General features: G+C 61.1%; 3 protein-coding genes across 4 annotated transcripts; 2 read left to right on the top strand and 1 right to left on the bottom strand.

The window, feature by feature from the left end:
- Window positions 1-595: 595 nt before the first annotated feature.
- Window positions 596-6,368, bottom strand: CCDC102A (coiled-coil domain containing 102A). The gene is made up of 9 exons (XM_052686439.1): window positions 6,302-6,368; window positions 4,528-5,160; window positions 3,621-3,838; window positions 3,394-3,502; window positions 3,051-3,167; window positions 2,749-2,958; window positions 2,063-2,233; window positions 1,878-1,981; window positions 596-1,133 (listed from the first exon to the last, which is right to left on the bottom strand). Exons 2-9 carry the CDS (start codon window positions 5,089-5,091, stop codon window positions 1,007-1,009), a joined length of 1,620 nt encoding a protein of 539 aa, XP_052542399.1. The 5' UTR covers window positions 5,092-5,160; window positions 6,302-6,368; the 3' UTR covers window positions 596-1,006.
- Window positions 6,369-6,949: 581 nt separating this feature from the next.
- Window positions 6,950-12,900, top strand: ADGRG5 (adhesion G protein-coupled receptor G5). 2 transcript variants are annotated; one of them, XM_052686557.1, is made up of 12 exons: window positions 6,950-7,610; window positions 7,982-8,055; window positions 8,175-8,253; window positions 8,319-8,460; window positions 8,756-8,893; window positions 9,012-9,128; window positions 9,225-9,371; window positions 9,449-9,567; window positions 9,776-10,041; window positions 10,115-10,214; window positions 10,768-11,030; window positions 11,133-12,900. In XM_052686557.1, exons 2-12 carry the CDS (start codon window positions 7,992-7,994, stop codon window positions 11,207-11,209), a joined length of 1,512 nt encoding a protein of 503 aa, XP_052542517.1. In that variant the 5' UTR covers window positions 6,950-7,610; window positions 7,982-7,991; the 3' UTR covers window positions 11,210-12,900. The 2 variants fall into 2 exon arrangements, with proteins under 2 accessions (XP_052542517.1, XP_052542518.1); XM_052686558.1 differs by having other exon boundaries at window positions 6,951-7,610; window positions 8,322-8,460.
- A 970-nt stretch (window positions 12,901-13,870) lies between these two features.
- ADGRG1 (adhesion G protein-coupled receptor G1) lies at window positions 13,871-22,709 on the top strand. The gene is made up of 14 exons (XM_052686196.1): window positions 13,871-14,031; window positions 17,301-17,388; window positions 17,665-18,078; window positions 18,462-18,579; window positions 18,670-18,817; window positions 18,934-19,065; window positions 19,218-19,334; window positions 19,718-19,763; window positions 19,986-20,086; window positions 20,164-20,279; window positions 20,564-20,838; window positions 21,318-21,429; window positions 21,639-21,907; window positions 22,087-22,709. The coding sequence occupies exons 2-14, from the start codon at window positions 17,349-17,351 to the stop codon at window positions 22,206-22,208; spliced, it is 2,010 nt and encodes a 669-aa protein (XP_052542156.1). The 5' UTR covers window positions 13,871-14,031; window positions 17,301-17,348; the 3' UTR covers window positions 22,209-22,709.
- The last annotated feature ends 26 nt before the right edge of the window (window positions 22,710-22,735 follow it).

The following is a 22,735-nucleotide window of genomic DNA, read 5'->3' as shown; positions in this document are numbered from 1 at the left end:
CACTGCGAGCACGGCAGCCGCGAGGCCACGCCCCTAACCAGAGACCACGCCCCCCGATCAGAGGCCACGCCCACCGGACGGCGCTTGGGCACGCCCACCTCGCGGACATCATTAGGGTTCAGAGTGAACGCCCCAAACGGGATCGCTGCATCCCGGCCACGTCTGCCTGGAGGGAAGCGATACCGGCCGTCCCCCCTCCGTGTGCTGCAGGGTCTCACGTCACCCCTTGGGCACGGACTGTGTGCCTCCCCCTGCCCGCAGAAAGAATTAATGCTTGCTGCAAACGAAGGTCATTAAAAAAGGAAGTGAGCGCCAAGGAGCCGTGCCTTCAGCAGATCCATTAAAAGCAGGGCAAAGCCATGAGCTCATTGCTGTGTTAATTTTTAATGAGATTCTGTCTGAGCTCCTCGGCGGCTTCAAGCTGGACTGCAGGGCACGCTCAGAGCCCGGGGTGAGCACTGGAGCTCCCCCAGAGCCCCACACGCCCCCCAGCACCAGGGACACCTGACTGAGCCCCACTGCCCCCCCAAGTGCTGCCCCTTGCCATCCCCTCCATTATTGCTTTTCCAGCCCAAGACATCAACAGAGCCTGAGCCCTGCTGCATTTGGTGTTTATAATAAAAAAAGTCATATACAAATACATACATACAAATTATATATATATATATATATAAAATAGTGGGCAGGACAGGCTGGCAGGCTGCAGGCCCCCGTTCAGCCTGCTTGGCTCAGCCCCACTCTCTGCTGCAGGCTTCTTCCTCCTGGTCCCCTTGGTTGATGCTCAGAGCTACTCAGGTGGCCAAGGGGTATCAGTTCAAGAGGTGCAGGCAGCGAGCTCGGAACATCTCCCAGCAAGTTGCTCCCTGCTGCCCCGTGCCTCAGTTTCCCCATCCACAGCGAGGTCATGGCACAGGGGACACGGTGCAAAGCAGTTTGGGATGAGCCCCGTGACGACAGGCACTTGTTGGCAGGGAACCACCACGGGATGTCCCCAAGGCCCCGGACTTCAGGGCATCTGGATCTGCAAGTCCTCATCCTCATCGGGGTCGCTGGTGCCATCCCCGGGGTCGTCGGGGCCAAAGCGGGCGCTGCGCATCTTGCCAAAGAGCGGGGTGCTCTGCTGCCTCCTCAGCCTGCAAAAGAGAGCTGCTGGAAGAGGGCGGCCCCGATCCCCCCCGGCTCGTGAGACCCCACCTTAGGGGCTGCGCCTGTTTCCCCATCTGCATTCTCCCCATGGAACGCCCCAAAAAGCCTTTCTGAGCACGGCGGGGGGATCGGCGCCAGTGCTTTTAGCTCTTCACTCGCTCCCACATTAAAATTCATCAGCAAAGATTGATGGGGAAAATTTGAAACGGAGGGCCCAGGATGGCAGGGATGCAGCTCCCCCATCGCTCCCCGCTCATTCAGTGTGTTTTACTGGAAAGCATGAATTATTTAGGGCGAGCGTGCGGGGAGGCTGCAGGGGCAGGGAGGGGGAAGACGAAGCCTCCATTATTCCTCTATGATTTAAAGAAGATGTCCCAATAAAACAAAGGAAGATTATAAAAACAAACTCCCTGAGCGCCTCCCGGAGACGCTCCGGAGCAGAATCGATCTCTCTTGCAGCCATTTCATCTCTTTATTGCTGGAGAAGCAAAGGGAGGCCAGAGAAAAGTTTTGAGGAGCAATAAAAACCGAGACTCACTCCTGCCTCCCTGCAGGCTCAGGAAGTGCCACCCAGGGACAGGGACGGGGATAGGGATAGAAGACCCCGGTAGTGCTGAGCTGCTCCATGGATGTGCTGGGGGCACTCAGGCCCTGTGGATTGGGGAGGCGGTGGGAGGGGAGAGGTGCAGGGAGCCCATGAGCCCACTCGTGGGTCTGCAAAGCTCACTCACCGGGACTGCAGGTGCTCCAGCTGCACCTGGAAGCTCTCACTCTGCTCCGTCTGCTCATCCAGCGACCGCTGCAGCTTCCGAGTCTGGTTGTGGGCCTCGTCCAGCTGCACGAGGCAATGGGAACAGAGCGGTTGGCACTGAGCAGAGCCACTCAGCTCCCAAAGCACCAACCTGCAGGGATTCACCTCGTCCTCAGCCTGGGCCAGCTCCTTCTTCAGCTCCTCTACCCTCAGGCGCAGCTTCTTCACCTCACCCTCGTGCTGCTCCACACGGCGGTTGGCATGGGCCAGCTCGGCTGTCTTCTCCTGGTACTGCTTCTTCAGCTTGGCGTGGACGTGCTTCAGGTCCGCCAGCTCCTGCGGGGACACGGGGCTGAGCGTGGCTTCCCTACAGCCCCTTCTGCTCCCAAGGATCTCTCCCACAGCCTGCGTAATGGAGGAGCCTCCACCCCCATGGACTGCCACCCCCTACAGAGTACCATGGAATCATGAAGGTTGGAAAAGATCTCCCAGATCAAGTCCAACCACTGAGCCATCACCATCATGCCCACTAAACCATAGAATCACTGAGGAACAGATCTCCCAGATCATCAAGTCCAACCATCAACCCATCACCACCGTTCCTAAACAGAATTGTAGAATCATTAAGGTTGAAAGAGACCTCTAAGATCCCCAAGTCCAACCCCCAACCCATCCTCACTAAACCTTGTCCTTAAGTGCCACCTTTCCATGTTTCTTGAACACAAGGTGAGGGCAGAGATAAGAGTCCTGAAGGACACTGTTACAGCAACACGGGGCACGCAGGGACCCAGGGCTCCCTGAAGGAGGTGGCACTGGGCTGAGACGGCCCGGGATAGGATCACCCCTCACACCTTGTTCTTCTCAAACAGCTCAGCCTGGATGGTTTTGAGGTCGGTGTCCAGTGCGCTGGCCGTCTGACGCCGTTTGCGAGCCAGCACCTCTTCCAGATCCTCGATCTGCGCCCGCAGCTTCTTGTTCTCCCTCTCCAAGTTGAGCTTCTCCGTCTCCAGCCGCTCCCGTCGGCCCCATTCGGCTGCATTTTCCGCCTGCAGCCGCTCCATCTGGGCAGGGGATGCAGGGTAACAGCAGGCTCCTCCTGCTCCTCTGCGCCCTCCCTTTCCCTATGCGGATGCCCCCCACCGCCCGGCCTCACCTCCATGCGCAGCTCTGCCAGTTTCTTGTCCATGCTGGAGCGAGCACCCAGCTCGTCCTCCAGGTCCTCTGAGATGCGTCCCAGCTCGTCCTGGTGGATCTCCTTGAGGATGTTCAGCTGCAGGGGGATAGAGGCGAGCAGTGAGCACCCACCCGCCATCACTCGAGCTGCCCCCGTGGTCCCCCTCAGGCTGGAGGGACGCAGCCCTATGACCACACCACATCCACCACCTCTACCAGTGCCTGGAGTCTCCAAGCTTCCAGATAAGGACAAGTTGTGGCTGATCAACGGCACTAACCCAGGAACGTGTCACCCCCTGGAGGCTCCTGTACACCTTGCTCACCTGCTTCATCACCTCCTGCTTGTTCTTGTTGAGCTCCTCATACTTGATCTTCCACTGGCTCAGCTCACCCTCCAGCTTCTCGATGCTCTTGCTGAGTGCCAGCTTGTCCCTGCGGAGAGGCAGCCCTGGTAAGAGCTGGCAGAGCCTCGTGGTGTCCCCTCCTGGGGTGAGACAGCCACCAGCCAGGCCAGGTGGCACCTAACCAGTCTGCAACCTGAAGCACTCACTCCCTCTCTTTGAGCAGCACTTTCTGAGACTCATCCAGCCTCAGCTTCAGGGCGGTGATTTTGGAGGCATCCTCCTCGACGACGCTGACGTCCTCCCAGAGCAGTCGGCTCCGCTCCTGGCGCGAGAAGGAGCTCCGAGTGCCCGCAGCACTGCGCTGCTCCCAGCTGTCGGTGCCCTCCTGTTTGCCCTTCAGGATGTTCTCCATCAGCTCCAGCTCCTGCAGTTGCAGCGTGGGGAGGAAGGGGTCACAAGTGGGAAGCACAGCTGCCCCCAGGGAGGGTGCTGTTGCGGTGGGTGATAATCAGCGGCATCCCCTGTTCTCAAGCCCCATAGTGTTCCCAGACCTCCCTGATTCCACCCTCACTGCACACATGGGTATGTATAAACAAATGAGATTCCCCTGGAGCCTTCTCCAGGCTGACCAGTCCCAGCTCTCTCAGCCTTTCCTTGTGGGATTGGTGCTCCAGACCAAAGGCTACCACGAGGATGAGAACCTGAGAATGTGATGCTGCTCCTGCTGGTAGCTGACACCCACCACAAGGTCACCCATACCTCCCATGGCTGACCTCTCATATTGGCACAGCCACCCAGGGAGGTGGGGGTGTCACCGACCCCAGAGCCGTGGGGATGAGGCACTGAGGGATGCAGTCAGTGGGCACGGGGGGGTAGGCTGGGCTTGGGGATCTGAGAGGTCTCTCCCAACCTTCGCAATATCTTTAAATCCAGAAATTTCCAAGCAGAGCTCCATGTGCTCCAGCTGCTCTGTCCCATAGAGGGCAACACTCCCTCCTCATCTTCCCAGCCAGCCCTTCCTGAACAGCCTCATCCCCCCACTGCCACTCCAGCATGCCTCCATCATCCCAACAAGCACACAAACACCCCCAGCCCTGCTCCCATCCCCCTCACCTTGGCTTTAGGAGGTGCCTCAGCCCCCACATCCCGCACAGGCTCACTCTCAGGGCCGGCCTCGCCATCACCATCGCCATCACCTTCGGCGCCACCATCGTGGCCGCGGAGCCGTGCCAGCTGCCGGCCCAGCTGCTGCCTCTCCTGCAGGCCCTCCTGGCGCTCTCTCCGCAGCCCTGCCAGCTCCTTGGTGAGCGCCTCCAGGCGATGCCGCAGCTGCCTCACCTCCTCTCGGGCCCGGTTGCGCTCTGCCCTCACTTTGCTCCATTTCTCCCTCCAGTTGGCCGTGCAATCCGACCACCAGCGCATCGTCTTCTCCATCTGGGCCGCCCGCGCCCGCGCCTCCTCCAGCTCCCGCAGCCGCAGCTCCTCGCGGCCCTCCCAGTCGGCCTCCAGTAGGGCCGGGGGGGGTCCCGGTGACGGCGTCCCGCTGGGGGGGGACGGAGAGGACGGAGTGGGGCCTGGCTCGCTCCCACCGCCCCGCTCGGGGCCCAGCAGGGCCAGCAGCGAGCCGCCATGCAGCTGTGGGGAACCGGCCAGGCGTGGGGCACCGCTCTGGCTCATGGCGGCTTTCCTAGGGCTGCAGCATCGCCTCCGGTGTCAGCATCGGGGTGTGCAACAAGCCTGGGGGGCCTGTGGGAGAGAGGAGGTGTCAGAGGGGGTACGGCCCATGGGGTAAAGCTGTGAAGGGTCTGCAGCATAGCCCTATGGGGAGAAGAGGAGCTCGGAGAGACTGCGTGCAGCACTGCACTGCTGTGAGGGAGCTCACAAGCAGCAGGGAGAGACTTGCTGCGTGAGACGATAGCAATAGGACAAGGGGGTGGCTTTAAACTAACAGAGGGGAGGTGTTGGGTAGATAGGAGGAGGAAATCCTCCCTTCAGAGGGTGATGAGACGCTGGCATCGCTGCCCAAAGCTGTGGGTGCCCATCCCTGGAGGTGCCCCACGACACGGACGGGCTGGGGGGCAGGCAGCCTGCAGCAGGACTTGGAGCTCAACCGGCCGTAAGGTCCCCTCCAACAGCAGGCTGGAAGGCCCCCTCCAATGCAACCGCTCTGTGCTTCAGAGTGCAAACAGCCACCTGCACGCCGACCCCCAGCCGGCCCCTTCCCACCCCCTCCTCACCCCACACGCGGAGCACAGAGCGGCCCGACGAGCCGCCGCAGTTGACCCGGCCGCGGCCGGGCAGCGCTCTGCCAAAACGGGAAACCGCGCCAGGAAACCTCAATGGGAGGCTGCAGCGCTCCCTAATGGGATAAGTACAGGGCCGGGGCCGCCCGCCCGCAGCCCGCGGCCCCACAGCGCGCTGCCCACGCGGAGCGGGGGGACCCCGCGCGACCCCCGCTGCGGGACGGGGCGCCGCGGGCGGGAGGACGCGTGCGCGAACGGAGCGCCATGGCGGTGCCACGTCCCGCGCGCCGCACGCGCAGCCCACCCGCGGCCGGAACGCGCGAGGCCCACGCGGGACCCCTCCGACAGCCGCCCGCCCCCCGCGCGGCCCCATTGGCCGCGGCTGCTGCCACTCCGCCGTGACGCGCCGCACCCGCGGGACCGCCGCATTCCTCCGCTCCCCCCGCGGCGGTGCGGTGCGGCTCTGCCCGGCGCGGCGCGGTGCTGTCCGGTCCTTCTTGGCGCGGCGCCGCCCGGCTCGGCCCGGCCCGGCTCATCCCGTTCTGCCCCGTCCCGTCCCGCCCCCGTCCCGCCGAAGTTCCCCGCAAGTTGCCCGCCCCGCCCGGTGCCGCCCCGCCCGCCGCCTCCCGCCGCCTTCCGCTCACCGGATCCGGTGCGGTGCGGTGCGGTGCGGGCCGGGGCGCTGCCGGCGGAACGCGCTCCTCCTCCCGCCGCCTCCTCCTCCTCCTCCTCCCGCCGCTCCCCGCCCCCCGGCCCGGGGCGGGCGCTGCCCGAAGCGCCGCGGGCTGCCCCCGGGGGTCCCACGCGCGTTCCTCCCTCTCCTCCCCGCCCGTGGCCCCGCTCGGTTCGCTCCCGGGTCTGAGCGCTGCCGGGATTCAAGGATCGACGAGCAGCTCCCGCCGAGCCCTGCCTGCAGCCCCACATCCATCACTGCGGGCTTTGGGGTGGTGGATCCTCATCCCCCTGCTCTACCGTGGGGATTTTCACCTCCCCGATGGATTCCTGCCCTCCCCGTGGAACAACAGTGCTGCATTTCGGGGTCCCACCATCCACGGGATGCGGGCCGCCAAAACTCCATTCTCACATTTTCTCGGGGATGTTTTCCCCGGCTATTTCCCACTCAGCTGGAAGGTTTCCAGCCAAGAGCTCTGAACCCCACAAGCATCCCCGCTCACCCATTTCCCACGAGCGATGCTGGCACCCAGCGTGGGGCGAGCGGTGAGCCTCAATTCCCAGCAGCACCGCTCTGCCTGCGCACGTCCCGGCCCCTTCCCTCCAACCCCGGTGTTTTTCCATTGGAAAGAACCACCCGGCGCCAGGGAAGGGGCTCTCCCCCTCTCCTTCCCTCGGAGCCGAACGATTTTGCAGGCGGTCCGGAGGAGCAGCCCTGCTGGCACCGAAAGGAGCCTGGGAATGCTGCTGTTGCTGGGGTTGTCAGTGTTTTTTTTTGCGATGTCAGATGTATCTGGGTTTTAGAGGGGAGCAGAAGTTCAGTGAAGAACCCGACGCTGAAAAAGGGCTGTTTGAGGAAACGGCTGCTGGGAGTGAAAAATTTCGGTGGTTCCCTTCTGCAGATCTGGGTGTTTCTTTGCCGGTCACTTTGCTGGCAGCAGCTCAGGGGTGCCAAGGGCCCGCGGTGGTGTTGTGGGGTCTGCAATCACAGCCTGTCCCAAAATGGGTAATGCCTGGAATTCCCCCGCTAAACCCAGGCCAAAAGGGCTCTGGTGTGGGTCAGCGAGAGGCCGGAGTGGCAGCAGTGCGGCTGAGCCCCAACCAACTCATCCTGTGGAGGGCTGCGTGAAAGAGGCCGAATCCAAAAGTTCCATTGCTTTAATTTGCTTATCTGCTACGAACACTTCCCCTTCTGCTGCACGAACCCACAGCGCACTCAGAGCCACCCCCACAGCATCACGGCAGCTCCTGACGCACCGCAGCACTGCCCGGCTCCCGCAGGTAGGGGCTCCCCGGATGGCCGTGGGGTTCTGTGGGGCAGGAGGGGGCTCAGGGGTTACCTCTCAGCGGGGGCCACGCAGCAACGCTGAGTGCTGGGAGGGCTGGTGCCCCTGCTGGTGGGTGCTGTGGGTGAGCTGCTGCTTTTTGGGGTCGGGGTGGCACTGCGAAGGATGCAAATCTGTTGGGTGCCCTCCACCCTCGTGCTGGGACCGCCTCCTCCTGGGCAGTTTGGGGCCGGGTTGGTGCCAGCGCCTGGATGTCACAGGATTTGCATGGCAGGCAGCTGCGGTGGCTGTAGCCCCATCCACAGTGCCCCACGCGTGGCCCTGGGGCTGTGACTGGGTGTGTGTGGGGCTGGGTGCCTTTTGCAGGATCGCGGAGATGCCCACCCTGCTGCTCACTGCTCTCGTCCTCTGCCTCGCTGAGCCTGTCCTGCTCAACCAAGGTGGGGATACATCCCTGTGCTGCTGCTGGGGGTGGGATGGGGCTGGGCTGGGGGGAGGTGGGGATGGAAGCTGGGCAGGTGCTGCGGTCGGGGCTCATCTCCCAGAACCCCCCTTGCAGACACCGAATACATCCAGAGCTGCATGCATAACCTGTCAGAGGGGCTGAAACAGGGCAGCTCCCGGCACAACTGGGCCAGGTGAGTGCAGCCCCATCCCTGCTGTTCCCCCATTCCCCCACATCCTACCAACCCCATTCCCCTAGCAGGTTAACAGAGCTGGAGTGGGCGCTGGCCCACAGCACGCTTGGCAAAGAGGAATACAGCTTCAAAACCAACATCCTAGAGGCCTTTGTGTTCAATATCACGGCCGGCAGCTTCCGAGGGCTCAACGTTAGCAGCAACATGGTGGGTACCGCTGAGCCCTTCCCATGGAGTGCTCTTGCATCAGCCACTACCCATAACCTCCTGGCACAGGATGTGTCGGGGCCACTTCCCCTCACAGTGCAGAGGGTCCCAAGGCAGCTCCACAGCACTTCCTGCACTGGACCACACTTCCCTGCCCTGAGCTCCTCTCTCCCCAGCCCAGTTCTCCTCTTTGCAAAATGCAGCTAGTGCTGGAGCCAGGACCCTGCTCAGCACCTGGGGCTGGGGATGCTCAGGGGGTTCCCACGAAAGTGTGACCTCTCCTCTGCCCTCACAGCCAGTGCAGAGCAAAGGGCGGGCGTCAGCGTGGCTCAGGGGCAGCATCAACTTCCCAGTGGAACTGATGGAGGGCATGGGGGCACAGGAGGAGCAGAAGCTCGTCTGTATCCACATCCACAGTGCCAGCTTGTTCCTGGTGAGCTCCGGCAATGAGGGTGCCTGGGGAGAGCTGAGCCCCCCTTGAGCAGCCCCACATAGATACACTATAGGGCTGCTGTGGGGCCCCATAAGGCATCTTGCTCTGTCTCTCACAGGATGAGCACAACAGCTCTGTGCTGAACGACCACATCCTGGGGGCCTTCCTGCACAACAGGCGGGTGGGCCGGCTGCGGCGCCCTGTGGAGATCCGCTTTGGGCACAACGAGCAGCTGGTGAGCTGAGCTCCACCATGGCACCACTGGTGAGACGTGGGCTTTCCAGGGAGCAGACTGTTCCCATCTCACTTCTTCCATCCTCCTTCCCACCAGGACAGCTCCAATGCTACCTGTGTCTTCTGGCAGCCCGCAGGCACGGGCAGTGCTGGCACATGGAGCAGGGAGGGCTGCGAGACACAGCACCAGAAGGGCACCGTGCGCTGCCTCTGCAACCACCTCACCTACTTTGCTGTGCTGCTGGTGCGTGGCTCCTGCCCTTCCTCCTCCCACCACATAGGACACCCCATGGCTCACCCCATGTGCACCTCTCCGGACAGATCCAGGCACACAACCTGAGCGAGTCCGAGCTGCAATCTCTCACCTACATCAGCACCGTGGGCTGCTCCATTTCGGCCGCTGCTGCCTTCTGCACTCTGCTGCTCTGCTGTGTCTTCAGGTAGAGCTGTGCCATGCCATGTGCCATGCTGTGCCATACTATGTCTTGCCATATGTTGTGTGCTATGCCATGTGCAGTGCTGCATGACACCACGCCACGCTGCCCACTGTGCCACACCATTCCTTGCGCTGTGCCATGCCATGCACAACGCCGTGTTGTGCTGCCTGGTGGGCATCCTCTGCACCCCGTGCTCTCTCCCCTCCTGCAGATGCCGGCCGCGGGACGACACGACCAGGATCCACATGAACCTGCTGGCTGCACTGCTCCTGCTCAATACCAGCTTCTTGCTGAGCGAGCCGCTGGCTGCGGGCACCACGGAGGGCTGCCAGGCTGCGGCCGCCCTCCTGCATGGCAGCCTCCTGTGTGCCCTGGGCTGGATGTGGGCTGAGGGCTTCCACCTCTACCTCCTCCTCATCAAGGTCTACAACATCTACGTGCGGCACTACCTCCTCAAGCTCTGCCTCTGCACCTGGGGTGAGTGCCCCCATGGGCTCCCACTGCCCCGCTGCCCTTGCCTGGCCTTACGTGGCCTCTCCCTGGCCCCCAGGTCTGCCCACGCTGGCCGTGGTGGCTGTTCTCATCTTCAAGAGAGAAATCTATGGGCGCCACATCATCAGCACTGCTGACGGTTACAAGAACATGACCATGTGAGTGTGGGGGCTGCTGGCTCCCCAAGCACACCATGCACTCTGGGCTCCCCATGGAGCACCCCATGTACTTTGGGTTACCCAGGCACTCCCATGTACCCCACGAACCTTGAGTTTCCCTGTACATCTTAATTCCCCCACGCATCCTGGGCTCCCCATGCACCCCAAGGGCCACGTGCATCCGGGTTAGCCATCCATCCCACGCACTTTGGCTTGCCCATGCGCTCCCATGGATTCCAGAAACCTCAGGGTTCCCATGTGCTCCATGCACCCAGCGTTGTCCGTGCAGTTTGGGTTAGCCACGCACCCCCAGGGATTCCAGAAATCCCATGCACCCTGAGTTTCCCTTGTGCTCCCAGGAACCTCAGGCTTCCCAAGTACCCCATGCACCTTTAATTCCCATCCACCTCAGGGACTTTAGAAACCCCTTGCTCCCTGGGTTCTCCATGCACCTATGCACTTTGGGTTAGCCATGCACTCCCAAGGACTCCACATACCCTGCACACCCCAGGCTGACCAGGGTTAGGACACAGCTGTCTGCCATCCCCACCAGGTGCTGGCTCACCAGCCCGCCCGCCCACTACATGACCCTGTGCTATGCTGGCCTCATCCTGCTGTTCAACGTGCTGGTGCTGGTGGCCGTGGTGGTGGTGCTGTGGAAGACACGGCAGCAGCAGCGGAGGGCGAGGAGGGACTGGGTGACGGTGCTGGGGCTCACCTGCCTGCTGGGCACCACCTGGGGCACGGCCTTCTGTGCCTTTGGCGTGCTCCTCGTGCCCCAGCTCTACGTCTTCACCGTCCTCAACTCCCTGCAAGGTCAGCACCCGGGTGGGATTTTGGAGGGGGGGGGGGGGGGTTCCCTCGTCCTCCCGGCGTGGCACTGAGGTGCCCATGGCATTCACTGTGTCACCCCCCCAGGTGTGTTCCTCTGCCTTTGGTACCTCAGCACGCATCGCAGCAAGCGCAGCACATCCGACTGCAGTGCCTCCAGATAGCGGGGCTGCGGGATTGGCCTCGGTATTTAGCGTTAATTAAAGTGGCGTCCGGTGATGGAGGCGGCGAGGAGCCGCCAGAGGGCACCAGGGCAATGGGCTGCAGTGTGGTCCATGGGAAACGGGTTTTCCTCCCATACAAAAGCAAACGCGGAACAGAGCTCCATGGTACGAACAAGACTTTTGATGGAATCATAGCCGCTATAGGATCCCCGAATCCAACCGCTGACCCATCCCCTAACCCCGTCCCTAAATAGAATCGCAGAATCATGAAGGGTGGAAGAGACCTCTAAGTCCGGCGCCACCCCATCACCCTTAGGGGGGTTCCAGCAGCCCAGCCTGCAGCAGGCACACAGCGAGGAGAAACCGTGGGGGCAGGAAACGTGGCTGCAGATGGTGATGGCAAAGCGGCAGCCCGAATCGGCCCCACTTTGCCTCTCTGCACCCAGGACTTTGGAGCCAGGTTGTGGGGACAGGTATCACATTGCGGGGTCCTCCCCATGCAGGGCACGGTGGCACAGCTCCAGCTCTTCCCATACCACTCCTCTGAGTGTTTTTCCCTTTCTGGCTGCTTTGTGGGACCTATTTCTGGGAACAGAGCAAAGGAAGCCGCTCGCCCTTGTGCTTTGTTCTGCGCACAAAGGAAATTCGCTGCTGAGTTTCCACCCGTCCCGCTCACATCGAGGACAAAAGCCGTCCTGCTGCAGCTCCGCGGCGATGAGCTGGGGCATGGCTCAGCACTTTGTCATCATTTGGGACTTGACAAAGCTTGGTGGGACGCCAAGAGCTGGCGGGCAGCAAGCAAACCCCATGGTGAGCATCACCTTCCTGGCCCCGCACCCCAGGCATGAATCATGACCGTGCCAGTAGCTGCGTCTGCACCGACACCGGTGCGTTCCTACGCCTGTTCCTGTATCCAGCAGTGCCTGGAAAACCCTCATCATACCCTCATCATACTCTCACCATATCCCACCATGTCCTGGGGCTGCGGGGCCATGGTGCAGTGTGGCACACCCTGAAGTGCCTGGAACTCAGAGGACACCCAGCCATCCCCACGCTGTGCTGGATGGCGATGAGAACTGAAGCCCAGCCCGTCTCACCTCCTCAAGGAGAGCCAGCCCTATTTATCTTTCCCACAGCCTTATCGGGTGTATTTTCTCAGCACGCAGGCATTCAGCTCCCAGGTTGTGCTGGGATCACCGGGCTGGGCGGTGGCTGGGATGAGGATGCAGGTTTGCAGCCCGGGGTGCACACAGGGGTTCTGCAGGGCTGGGACCTCAGACCTGCCCAGAGCTCAGCCCCATGCAGTGCCTCTGGGCACCAGGTGGAATCCACAGGGTCTCCATCCACAGAGGTTCCCAAGACTCAAACTGCCCAGCTCGAGCTGTAAATTCTTATCAGGCCCAGGGAGTGTTGCTGGCTGGAGCCCAAGGGCAAATTTCCCCCGCAGGGACAACTGTGAGGATTTCCTCCCCCAGTGCTCCACGAGGATCTCTGAAGGCAGCAGCGAGCCCTGCTGACTTCCACATCATCCGATAACATCAACAAGTGCAGACATCAGCCCAAAAATAACTCTATCGACCTCCTGATAACGCCCTGGTGTGGACAGAAGCCTTTTTGTTCGGGGCAGCAGCAAGAGGACGGCCCGAGGTGTCACTTCCCTATAGAAGCTGTGACCCCTGGTCGGGGGGTCAGCACAGGGGGCTGCATCCTGCACCAGGGGATGGGAGCAGGGAGAGAGGAGTGGGGCTGGGGAGATGCGAGTGCAAGGGGATGGCTGCCCTGAAAGGAGCCGTGCTGGCTGCGGTGCGGCCGCGTGATGCAGCGTGTGCCAGCCCTGGGAGAGCTGAACAAAGGGGCCACAGCTCATGGGTGATGTGAGCGGAGCACGAGGTCCTGGGCTGGGACCCTCCAAGGCACAGCAAGCACCGTTTTCATTCCATTCCCATCCCTGTTTCCATTCCATTCCCATCCCTGCTCCCGGTGTGGCTATGGCACCTTGTGTTTGTTGGCTGCCTTTTGTCCCCGTGCCGCCGCGTCCGCCCTTCCCCCAGCAGCATGAAAAAGAAGAAAAGTCCCATTCAATCCTTTGGGAATATCCTTGAGAGGCTGCGTATTTACGCTTCCTGGCCACCTCCCCGCCATCTCCTTGGAGCCCGGCTCTCCCTTTCAGTGCACACAAAGGGCTGCCTGGGCTGGAACCTGGCCACGCTCCCTTAGCTCCGCGGGCACCGCGCTGCCGTCGGGGCTCGGGGCTCCGTCCTGGACCCCACGTCTCACGGGGTGCAGGGCACAGGGAGCACCGCGCTCAGGACCCGCTGCCCGCACCCTCATTTCCTGCCCCAGAGCAGGACACGCTTCTTAGGACGCCGCGTCCCGGCCGCTCTCACATCGGCTGTTATTCTTTAATCCCTTTCCCAGCCGGGCGTGCAGCCTGGCAGCCGTACAATTCCTTTCCTCCTCTGGCCGCCCGCCAGCCCCAGCTCCCGGGGGCGCTCCCCCCGCCCCACCGCCGTCCCTCTGCCGATCCCCGTCCCGAAGGGGCGACACCGCCCGCCCTCCCCTCCAAGCCCGGCTCCATCGCACGAGCAGGTGCCGCGACAGAGGGGTCTCGGCAGGCTCCCACCCCCGCTGAGTCACCGCCTGCCCCGGGGGTGGGGTGGGAGCGGAGGCGGGGCGGGGGAGTGCCGAGCCGAGCCGAGCCGAGCCGAGCCGGGCACAGAGCTCCGTCGAACCGAGCAGCGCCGAGCGGCGTCGGGACGGCGCGCCCCGCCCGACCCCGGCACAGGTAGCCGGGTACGGGGAGCGGCGGCGGGGGTGCGGAGGTGAGGCCGGGGCTGCGCGATGCCTGGGGAGCGGGGGGATGCTGCGGGCTCTGCGCTGGGATTCGGCCCCCGGCAGCGGGCGCGGTGCGGGAGTTCCGTGCCTATTGCTTTGTGGCTCAGCGCAAGGTGTAACGCCTCTGTCCGTGCAGGGAATGGGGCTCCCCGGGGTCTTCCTGCACGCAGCCTCCGTCCCTACGGGCTCTTCTCCCTTTTCCTCTCTAAATCGGGCTCCGTACCCGCAGCCGGGCTGGATTCCAGGGCCGTGGAGCCGCCTCGCGGGGCAGCTGCTTGCGGCTGCTGCCTCGGCACAGCTGAGCCCTTCCAAGGCCGCACCGCTCTGCCGTGCCGTGCCGTGCCGTTCTGTGCTGTTCCACGCCACGCCATGCCATGCCGTTCTGTGCCATGCCGTGCCGTTCCATTCTACACCATTCCACTCCATGCCGCTCCATTCTGTGCCTTTTCACCCCGTTCCATTCCATGCCGTGGCACCCAACGCGTGTGGCTCCCCAACCCGGGAGTCCAGGAGCACACCCGACTCCCTTCAGGCTCGGAGCAGCCGGCGTGTCTCGACAGAGTGCTCTCCCACCCCGATGCCCGCCGGGGGATTCCTCCTGCAGCCGTGCGCCTGCTGCTGCCGGTCCCGGCACGCTGCTCCCGGTGCTCCACAAGGGATGGGGCACAGAGCCGCAGTGGGAAAACAGAATGAAATCTCCTGGAATAACCCCCTGGCAGCATGGTTGCGGGCAGGGCTGCCTGCCAAGGTGGATTTCACGGTCTGGTGGGTGCAGAAGCCTGCTACCACCAGCAGGGAGCCAGGGGGGCTTTGTGATGCTCGGATTTGGGGCACAAACCAGGCTTTGGGCAATCCCATCTGCACGGTGCCGCCCCGCGGTGGGTCCGCCGCTCCCATGGGAATGAAGCCCCGACCCTATAAACGCCACATAGTTGGTCACCATCCAGCTCTTAATCCCGCAGCCCGCCCCTGGTGCTATTCGTAGAGCAACAGGTTCACAAACAACTGCACACTGCTGGGACACGGCACCCCGGGGTTGAGCCCTGCGCACCTTTCTGGGGTCACCCGCGGGTGTTGCAGGGATGTGGTGGAGCTGCTGTGTGCCAGCTGGCCGGTGCCGAGCCGCCAACTCCTTTCCCATCAGCTCACAGACAGCTGGGCCTTGGCAGGGAGCGGGGCTCTGCTATGCAGCGCTGGTACCCGGCTCTGCAGCAGGGAGCTGAGAAGCTTTGGTGAGGCGGGGAGCAGCCCTCATCACACATCGGAGTGTGCCTCGCATTGCATTCACCCCTTTCTTTTTGTGGTTGAGAAACTGGAAATCCCACCCTTCACACCAGCGCTGCCCCTCCTGCATTGGTCGATTTGGGTTCTGAGAACGCTCGCTGCATTTTGGGGCTGTGGTGACCCATGGCCCCATGTGTTCTCATGGGCTCTGCAGCCGTCCTGGTGGCTGAGGGCGCATGCCTGACGCCCGCTGGTGACGGGAAGGGGCTGACGTGCCGACGCTGTGAGCAATGTGTGGGCTGCCCACGGGCTGCAGGCCAAGGACAAGGGCGCATTGTGAAGGCAGACCCGCTCCCCGTGCATGGCTCCGCTCCAGGCCGTGTCTCCGTGCCTCAGTTTCCCCATCCACCCCCCAAACCGGACCTCCTGCCTCATGGCTGACGGGCTGTGGGCAAGGAGCTGTGCCCCCCATTAGCATCTCTGTAGAGCTAAGGAGCCTGAAAGCAAAGCCAACAAAAGTCTCCTCATCAACACGTTTCCAGTGTTTGTTGGAGATGTGAGCGCATCTTTCCTTCTCGAGGAAAACATCGTGCAAAGCCCACCTGCCATCCTCGTCTCGATCGAATGCCTGGTGCCCAGTCACCCAGAGCAGGAAGGTTTCTCACCGGGCTCTTGTTTTTTCCAGCTTTAGAGGTCACAGTGTTATTCCTCGGCTTCCCTTTCCGATGAGCGCATTCATTTAATGGTGCTGAGAGAACACAGTGTAATGTCCCCATGTCAGGGGCTGAGCCTTTGGGGAAAAGGGCACCCTGGGCCAACAGGAGGCTGCTCCAAACCCCCCCCACCTCCAATGTGGGACAGAACGGCAGCTTTTCTATACGTTCCTGAGGAGCTTTTGGGCTTAGGGTCGGGGAAAGCCTTCCTGTCCCCTTGCTGTGGCTGTCAAAGAGGGATTCCTGGGAACGGGGGCATCGCCAGCTGGGTGCCCCAATGCTCCTTGTCCCTGCTGCCCCCAGGTACGTGGGGGTGGCAGCGCTCTGCCCCCCGGACGGGGAGGAGAACAGGCAGTGCAGTTGTGGGTTGTGTCAGTTTTCTCCCCTCTCGGGAGATTTTCTCTCGCCATTGTTCAGCTCAGGAAGCAGCAATCAGGCGGGTCGGGCGAGCGGGGGAAACATCACCGCTCACCTCCACTGGGTCCTGGTTGGGCTTTCGGTTTCTGCTTCTGGTTGGGCTCAGGAAGGGCTCAAAGGGGCGATCCCTTCTAAACCGTGCCTGTGCCATATGCACACCGGGGACCTCAGTGGGACCCTTGTGCCCACGGCAGCGTGCTGAGCTACAGCAGGACTTCAAGCCACAGAAGAGCCTTTCTTTTTATTTTTACCATTCTCACGCACCCAGGACGCTGTCAGCATGCCTCTCGTGTCCGGCGTCACGGCAGCGGTCAGAGCCTCAGCCGTGCAGCATAGATTTGTGGCCAGCGCTGCCTGTGGGAACCCCTCTGCACAAATGTTGCTGCAGCTCCGCTTTGCACAGCAGCTGCTATCTGCATACCTGGCCGGCTTCGTGTCCCGGTGCAGCCCTCACTGGTGCAGTCCTGGCTGCTGCTGCTGGGGGCTGGGGGAGCTCTTACAAAAAGTGGTCCCAGCAGCGTGGGAAATGCACACAGCCGAGGCACGGTGGGGATGGGGGGGAGGTGGCAGCGGGGGGACAGAGTCCCTCTGCGGTGTGTGACACGATCAGCCCCTTGCTGTAAGCACCAGTGAGAATAATTCTAGGCTCGGGGAGTTAGGAAACTGCTGTTTCCTTCTGTTCTTATCACCTGCCGAAAGAAGACAAGGCAGGAACCAAGATATGAGGCAGTGGGCAGGAGGGAGCCCCCCGGCTCCTGCATCCCTCCCCACCCTATGGGGCCATCAGGGTGCCTATTCCTCCTCGTGGAGGTGGCACCCAGAGCTGACTGTGCCCCCAGCTGCTGTCCCACCTTGGCTCCCCATCCCCTGACACCGTGCTTCTTTTCTTTGTGACCCTGCAGGCTCCGTTTGCTCCTAGGAGGCAGAACCCAGGCTGAGAGCCGGCCACGATGAAAGTCCTCCTCCTGCTGCTTCTCCCCCCGCTGCAAGGTAGGCAGCACCCTGCCACGTCTTGGCAGCCTCAAAACACAATGGTTGACGGCACCAATGGGTGAAAACAGGGTGAAACACCTCCTGGGTTTGGGTCTCCAAAGTGGGAACCTGGAGAAAGGAGCGGCTCTCCATCCATCTGCAGAGCTCTGCCTGTCAGTGGGGAGGAAAGGAGCCCGGCACCCTGCTGAACCCTACGCTGTGACTGTGGGCAGGGTGGGCTTGGGGTGGCTGTCCCCGTGCTGAGCAGCATCTCTCTGTCCTTATGCAATGCAGGGGTGGGGGCGAGCGGCCGCCAGGAGGATTTCCGCTTCTGCGGTGACAGGAACCAGACCAAGAACAGCTCGGTCATCTACGAGCACAGCTCTGCCAACATCTCCGTCGAGAACACGGCCCAGGCGCTGGTGATAAAAAGTCCCTTTTTGACAGACAGGACAAACTCTTCCTACCAGTACAGCCTGCCAACCACCTTGGGCAGGTATCGCTTCTGCATCTACTGGTTCAAGGCCAACAGGACCCTCTGGTTGGCATATGGGAAGAAGAGCTTCTTCCTGGGCCATGAGCCAGCTGATGGCGTCACACAGCTGATGGGCTTGGAGAAGACCAGGGCCTCCATCTTCAATGTGTCCTATGTCTTCAAGGGCCAGAAGAACACCTCCCTTGAGAGTGCATCTCAATATCTTTTTCCTGGTAAAGGCAATTCGGTGTTATTTGAATGAGATAAGGGTTAATTGCATCCCCAGTGCTGGTCCCGGTGCTGTGCTGTAGTGTGATGGTATCAGGACCATGGGAAGGGACGATGGAAGGGGCAACTGGCTCAAGCAGCCCGTGGCATCCAAGGGCAAGCAGCTCCCCAAAGATGAAGAAAGAGATTTCCAAAAGTGCTTCAGCCCAATAAAATCCCAGGAAGCTCTGCAAGGAGCACCGAGCTGCAGGCACCTGGAGGAGCCCCGTGGTTGGGATCTCTGTAGGGTCACACCAAAGCCCTTTGCTTGGGGTCACGCCAGGGCTGCGGGCAGGGGGAAGCTGGTGCTGCCAGTGGTCCTGATGCCGTCCTCTGTTTGTGCCACCAGTCCCTCCAGAGATGATGCCTGTCTGGAAGCAGGATGTGGAGGATGAGCTTGCTGCCCTGGATGGCCTCCTCGCACGGGTGCCATCTGCGGGCTCCAAGGCGCAGCGCTCTCTTCGGCAGTGAGTGTGGGGCTGGGTGATCACGGGGCATTCACTGAGCCATGCCCAATTGCTTTCCTGGCCCCAATCACTGTGCCCTATTTTCTACAGCAAACTCGGGGCCTTGGAGAGGACGCTGGCACAAGTGGAGCTTGGAGGACAGAACCAGACCTTTGGGAAGGCCGCCCTGCGTGCGACTGTGCTGAGCATCAGCCCCACACAGGCTCCTCGCCACCTGGCCTTCGCTTCCCCAAAAGAGGTGGGTCCATGTTACCCTGGGGCTAAGCACCCCACTCATCCCCATTGCCCCCGAAGGGCTCAAAGCAACACGCCAGCATCCACCCAAGCTCCATCCCAGTGGGTCTGTCCTTGCAGGAGAGCAGAGAGGTGCAGGGGTTTGCTGTGGACCTGCCAAGAAGCCTATTTGTGATGGCAAAGAAGAAGGAGGAGGAGGTGGTGGAGCACAGGGTGCTCCTGGTGGACATCAACAGCCAAGCCATGTTCCAGGTAATGCCCACACCATGTGGCACGATGGGTGTCCTGCATCCGTCCCTGCTTCAGAGAGGTGCTCCAAAGATTAACTGCAGCACAAAGGAGAGGCACAGGACCTCCCCTCTGGCACCTGTCCCTTCCTGTTGTGTTACCACTTCCTTCTGCAGGATGAGAACAGCAGCCACATCCTGGGTGACAAGGTGGTTGGCATCTCCCTGGTGAACACGGTGGTGGCCAACCTCTCCGAGCCAGTGGTTCTCACTTTCTTCCACAACCGGCTGCCGGTAGGTGGGGAAAGAGCCTCATTACACCCAATCCCTCCAGGAATAGAGAGTGAGGGCAAGGAGACTGTTAGATTGAAGAGTGATCGCCACCCAGTGGGTCCATGTCCTTCCCTGGTCTTCCTGTGGCATCTTCTGGGGCTTCACCACACAATCTCCAGGACTGGGAACACTGTCTAGCAGTTTCTCTGCTCATTCATTCAGCTGATCAAAGCTGAACCCCCCGTTTAAAGATGGGGCCTGGGGAGTCTCTACCCTAAGCCCACACAGGCCTGTCTGTCCCCTGCAGCCATCTCACCTCCTGCCTAATGTTGCCCCTACCAAACCTCATTCCCAGGCTGTGAGCCCTGCACAGCACCCGAGCATCTGTGGTTTTGTCATTTCAGAGGAATGTGACCCCACGGTGTGTCTTCTGGAGGGAGGATGGCACCGGTGAGTGTATCTCTGTTTGGGTGTGGAGTGCAGATGATGTCCCTGTTCCTTCAGCTAGGTACCAAAGATGTGCTGTTCTGCACCTCCCTGCCTTGCTCCAGCTCCATGAACCCTCCCCATGATGGGAGGATCCCAACCTCTGTCCTCCCCACTGCTATGGATGCTTTGGAAGCTCCAAAATCCCAAAGCTGCTGTTCCTGCTGCTCTCTCTTTCTCTTGCAGCCAGCTCTGGGAAGTGGGACAGCTATGGTTGCACGACAGTGGAGGGGGACACACGGACAGACTGCAGATGCAACCACCTCACCTACTTTGCCGTGCTGATGGTGGGTACCACCTTCCCTCAGCTCTCTCCGTCCTTCCCACTGTTCCCTCACTGTTTCTCATTCCTCTTTCTCCCCAGGTGTCATCTCCAGAGATTTCCTACCTGCACAGGGACTCCCTGAGCATCATCACGTACATAGGCTGCCTCATCTCAGCTTTGGCATCCATCTCCACCATCTTTTTTCTCTACTTCAGGTATGGGTTGGGTGCTCTCTTCCCACTGGGTGGCACAGCTAGAAGCACAGTGAAGGAGCCAGGTTGGGAGAAAGTAGAGTGCTCCTTTCCAGAAACCATTGCCTTCGCCAGGTTTCCTGCAGGGTGCTCAAAAACACCTGCAGTTTTCAATGACTGGGGAAATTCAGCTTGGTGATTGTCACGGATCTGGCAAACAGGAGCCAGCGTGACACCGCAGGGTGTTTTGGGGCACTGAGGATGCTGGCCAGGTGTGATGCTGAGTTCTCTTCCCCTCGGTTCTCCAGGAGCAAGCAGCGAGACCAGATCACAAGCATGCACATCCACATGAACCTGCTGGGTGCCATCTTCCTCCTGGACTTCACCTTCCTCATCTCGGAGCACTTGGCTTCCAGCAGCAGTCAGGCAGCCTGCAGAGCCGGGGGGCTTTTCCTGCACTTCTCCCTCCTCAGCTGCCTCACCTGGATGGGCATCGAGGGCTACAATCTCTACCGGCTTGTGATCGAAGTCTTCAACGCCTACCATGACCACTTCCTCCTCAAGCTCTGCCTGGTGGGCTGGGGTGAGGACTGGGGAGGCAGAGACCCCCGAGGGGCAGGGCAGTGGGGTCACCAGGCACATGGATTCTGCTCCTGAGTCTTTTCCACCATATGTGGTGCCTGGATAGAGGTGGAGACGTGTTGGAAGAGGTGTCTGAGAGCAGAGACACCCAGGGCTGTCCATACAGATGGGCTTGGGGCAGGAGATGTTCACACATCCTTGCTTTGCTTTGGAAAGGAGGGTATGGTAGGGCAATATTGTGATCTTTGGTGGCCTAAAATTCCAATGCCCTGTGAGATCCCCATGTGGGTCTGTGCATCACAAACCTGCTCCTCAGCCAGGGCTTACACCAGGGGTCCTCATTGCACGTTCCATCCTCCGTTCACCCCAAGGAGAGGAGGTTCTTCAAACACCATACAAGGAAAAAGGGGAAGGAGTTCTTCCAGAAGGTCTATGGGTCAGAGTTGAGGGTGGCTGCTTCATTCTGTTCTTGACACACAGGACTTCCCTTCTTTTGTGTGATGTTGATCTTCCTGGCTAATTGGACCAACTACGGCCCCTTCTACATTCCCGTCTATGAATCTGTTGGTGGAAGGTCCACCAATGCAACCATGTAAGTCAAAGGAAACTGGTCTTAAAGTCATCTGGTTGAGCCTCCACCACATCCTATAGGTTTTCCTTAGCCCACAGGCTGTGCCTTACCCGGGGCTTTGTAGGGTGGGATCCCCACTGCGTGTTTTACTGCGTGCTCCCCCCAAACGCTCTGCCTTGTGCCCCCGTGGGATCACACAGCATAACCCTCTGCCTTTCTCCTCCCTCTAGCTGCTGGCTCACGAGCCCCCTGATCCATAACGTGGTGAACCTGGGATTCTTCAGCGTGGTGTTCCTCTTCAACTTGGTCATGCTGGGGGCCATGGTCCGGGAGATCCTCCGGCAGAACAAGAAAGGTCACAAGCTCAAGCATGTGCTGGCCCTCTTTGGGCTGAGCATCCTTCTGGGCATTCCATGGGCACTGGTGTTCTTCTCCTTCACCTCCGGTGTTTTCCGCCTCGTCTCCCTCTACATCTTCACCATCGTCAACTCACTCCAAGGTGATCCTGGGGCACTGGGCTCCTCCAAAGGGCATGAGCTGCCCTGGGGCTCTGGGTGGGATAGGACAGGCAATGGGTGGGTATGAGAGGATCTGGCCCACTGGCAGACCAGTGCCTCACTCTCAGCTGCTGATGGTCCCTCAGAGGGATTCACCCACCTTTTCTCCCTCCTCTCCCAGGTTTTCTCATCTTTCTCTGGTACTGGACCATGGTGCTGCAGGCGAAAAAGTCTTCTGACTTCCAGTGCAGCTCTGACAGCGTGAAGCTACAGCCCAACAGCAGCCAGAGCCACCCCGGCTGAGCCCCGTGCTGGCCGTGCCGTGGGGCTGCCTGGCAGAGGGTGGTCGCTTCGCTACTGCACCCGCTGGGAGTTCAGGGACCCACGGCGGGGACCCTCAGCCCCTCGCCTCCGATGGCCCCATATTCCCCATCACTGCATCCCCCCGAGTATCTGGGTGTCCCCATCCCTGCCTGCCTGCTCCTGCAGGGACGGGACAGGGCAGAGGGATGCATAGGGCTGCGGCGTGGGGCAGGGACAGGGCCCTCTGTGCTTCCCGATGTCCCTTCCACTGCCCCAAGGCCAGCAAGTGGGAAAGACCCCGTCTCCAGCCCTTGCTTGTGGCCGCCGATAGGGCCCTTCCCAGGTGAAGACAGAATAACAGCCACGGGGACACCCTCTAGCAGCTGAAATAATCTATTTTTGTTATTTTGTTGAATGTTTCTCTATTTTTGTATGGTGTAAACGTTGAATGATTGCGCTCGCACGTCAGACCTGTGCCCATTAAAGTCATACCCTCTCTGAGTGTGTCTCCTCCGGGTCTCTGCTGC

This window comes from Tympanuchus pallidicinctus, unplaced genomic scaffold (assembly GCF_026119805.1).
Source record: "Tympanuchus pallidicinctus isolate F22 unplaced genomic scaffold, pur_lepc_1.0 scaffold22, whole genome shotgun sequence".
NCBI lineage: Eukaryota > Metazoa > Chordata > Aves > Galliformes > Phasianidae > Tympanuchus > Tympanuchus pallidicinctus.
The sequence above is the reverse complement of the archived record's forward strand: the minus strand, read 5'-3'. Positions and strand labels throughout refer to the sequence as shown.

Excerpts from the sequence above, each read along its gene's own strand:
- CCDC102A (XM_052686439.1), bottom strand. The coding sequence starts at position 5,091 with ATGAGCCAGAGCGGTGCCCCACGCCTGGCCGGTTCCCCACAGCTGCAT. Across the intron at positions 3,839-4,527 it reads AGGCACCTCCTAAAGCCAAG|GAGCTGGAGCTGATGGAGAA; the intron begins GTGAGGGGGATG and ends CTGCAACTGCAG. Across the intron at positions 3,168-3,393 it reads AGCAGGAGGTGATGAAGCAG|CTGAACATCCTCAAGGAGAT; the intron begins GTGAGCAAGGTG and ends ATCCCCCTGCAG.
- ADGRG5 (XM_052686557.1), top strand. The coding sequence starts at position 7,992 with ATGCCCACCCTGCTGCTCACTGCTCTCGTCCTCTGCCTCGCTGAGCCT. Across the intron at positions 8,461-8,755 it reads TCAACGTTAGCAGCAACATG|CCAGTGCAGAGCAAAGGGCG; the intron begins GTGGGTACCGCT and ends CTGCCCTCACAG. Across the intron at positions 8,894-9,011 it reads ACAGTGCCAGCTTGTTCCTG|GATGAGCACAACAGCTCTGT; the intron begins GTGAGCTCCGGC and ends TGTCTCTCACAG.
- ADGRG1 (XM_052686196.1), top strand. The coding sequence starts at position 17,349 with ATGAAAGTCCTCCTCCTGCTGCTTCTCCCCCCGCTGCAAG. Across the intron at positions 20,839-21,317 it reads GCTCTGCCTGGTGGGCTGGG|GACTTCCCTTCTTTTGTGTG; the intron begins GTGAGGACTGGG and ends CTTGACACACAG. Across the intron at positions 21,430-21,638 it reads AGGTCCACCAATGCAACCAT|CTGCTGGCTCACGAGCCCCC; the intron begins GTAAGTCAAAGG and ends TCCTCCCTCTAG.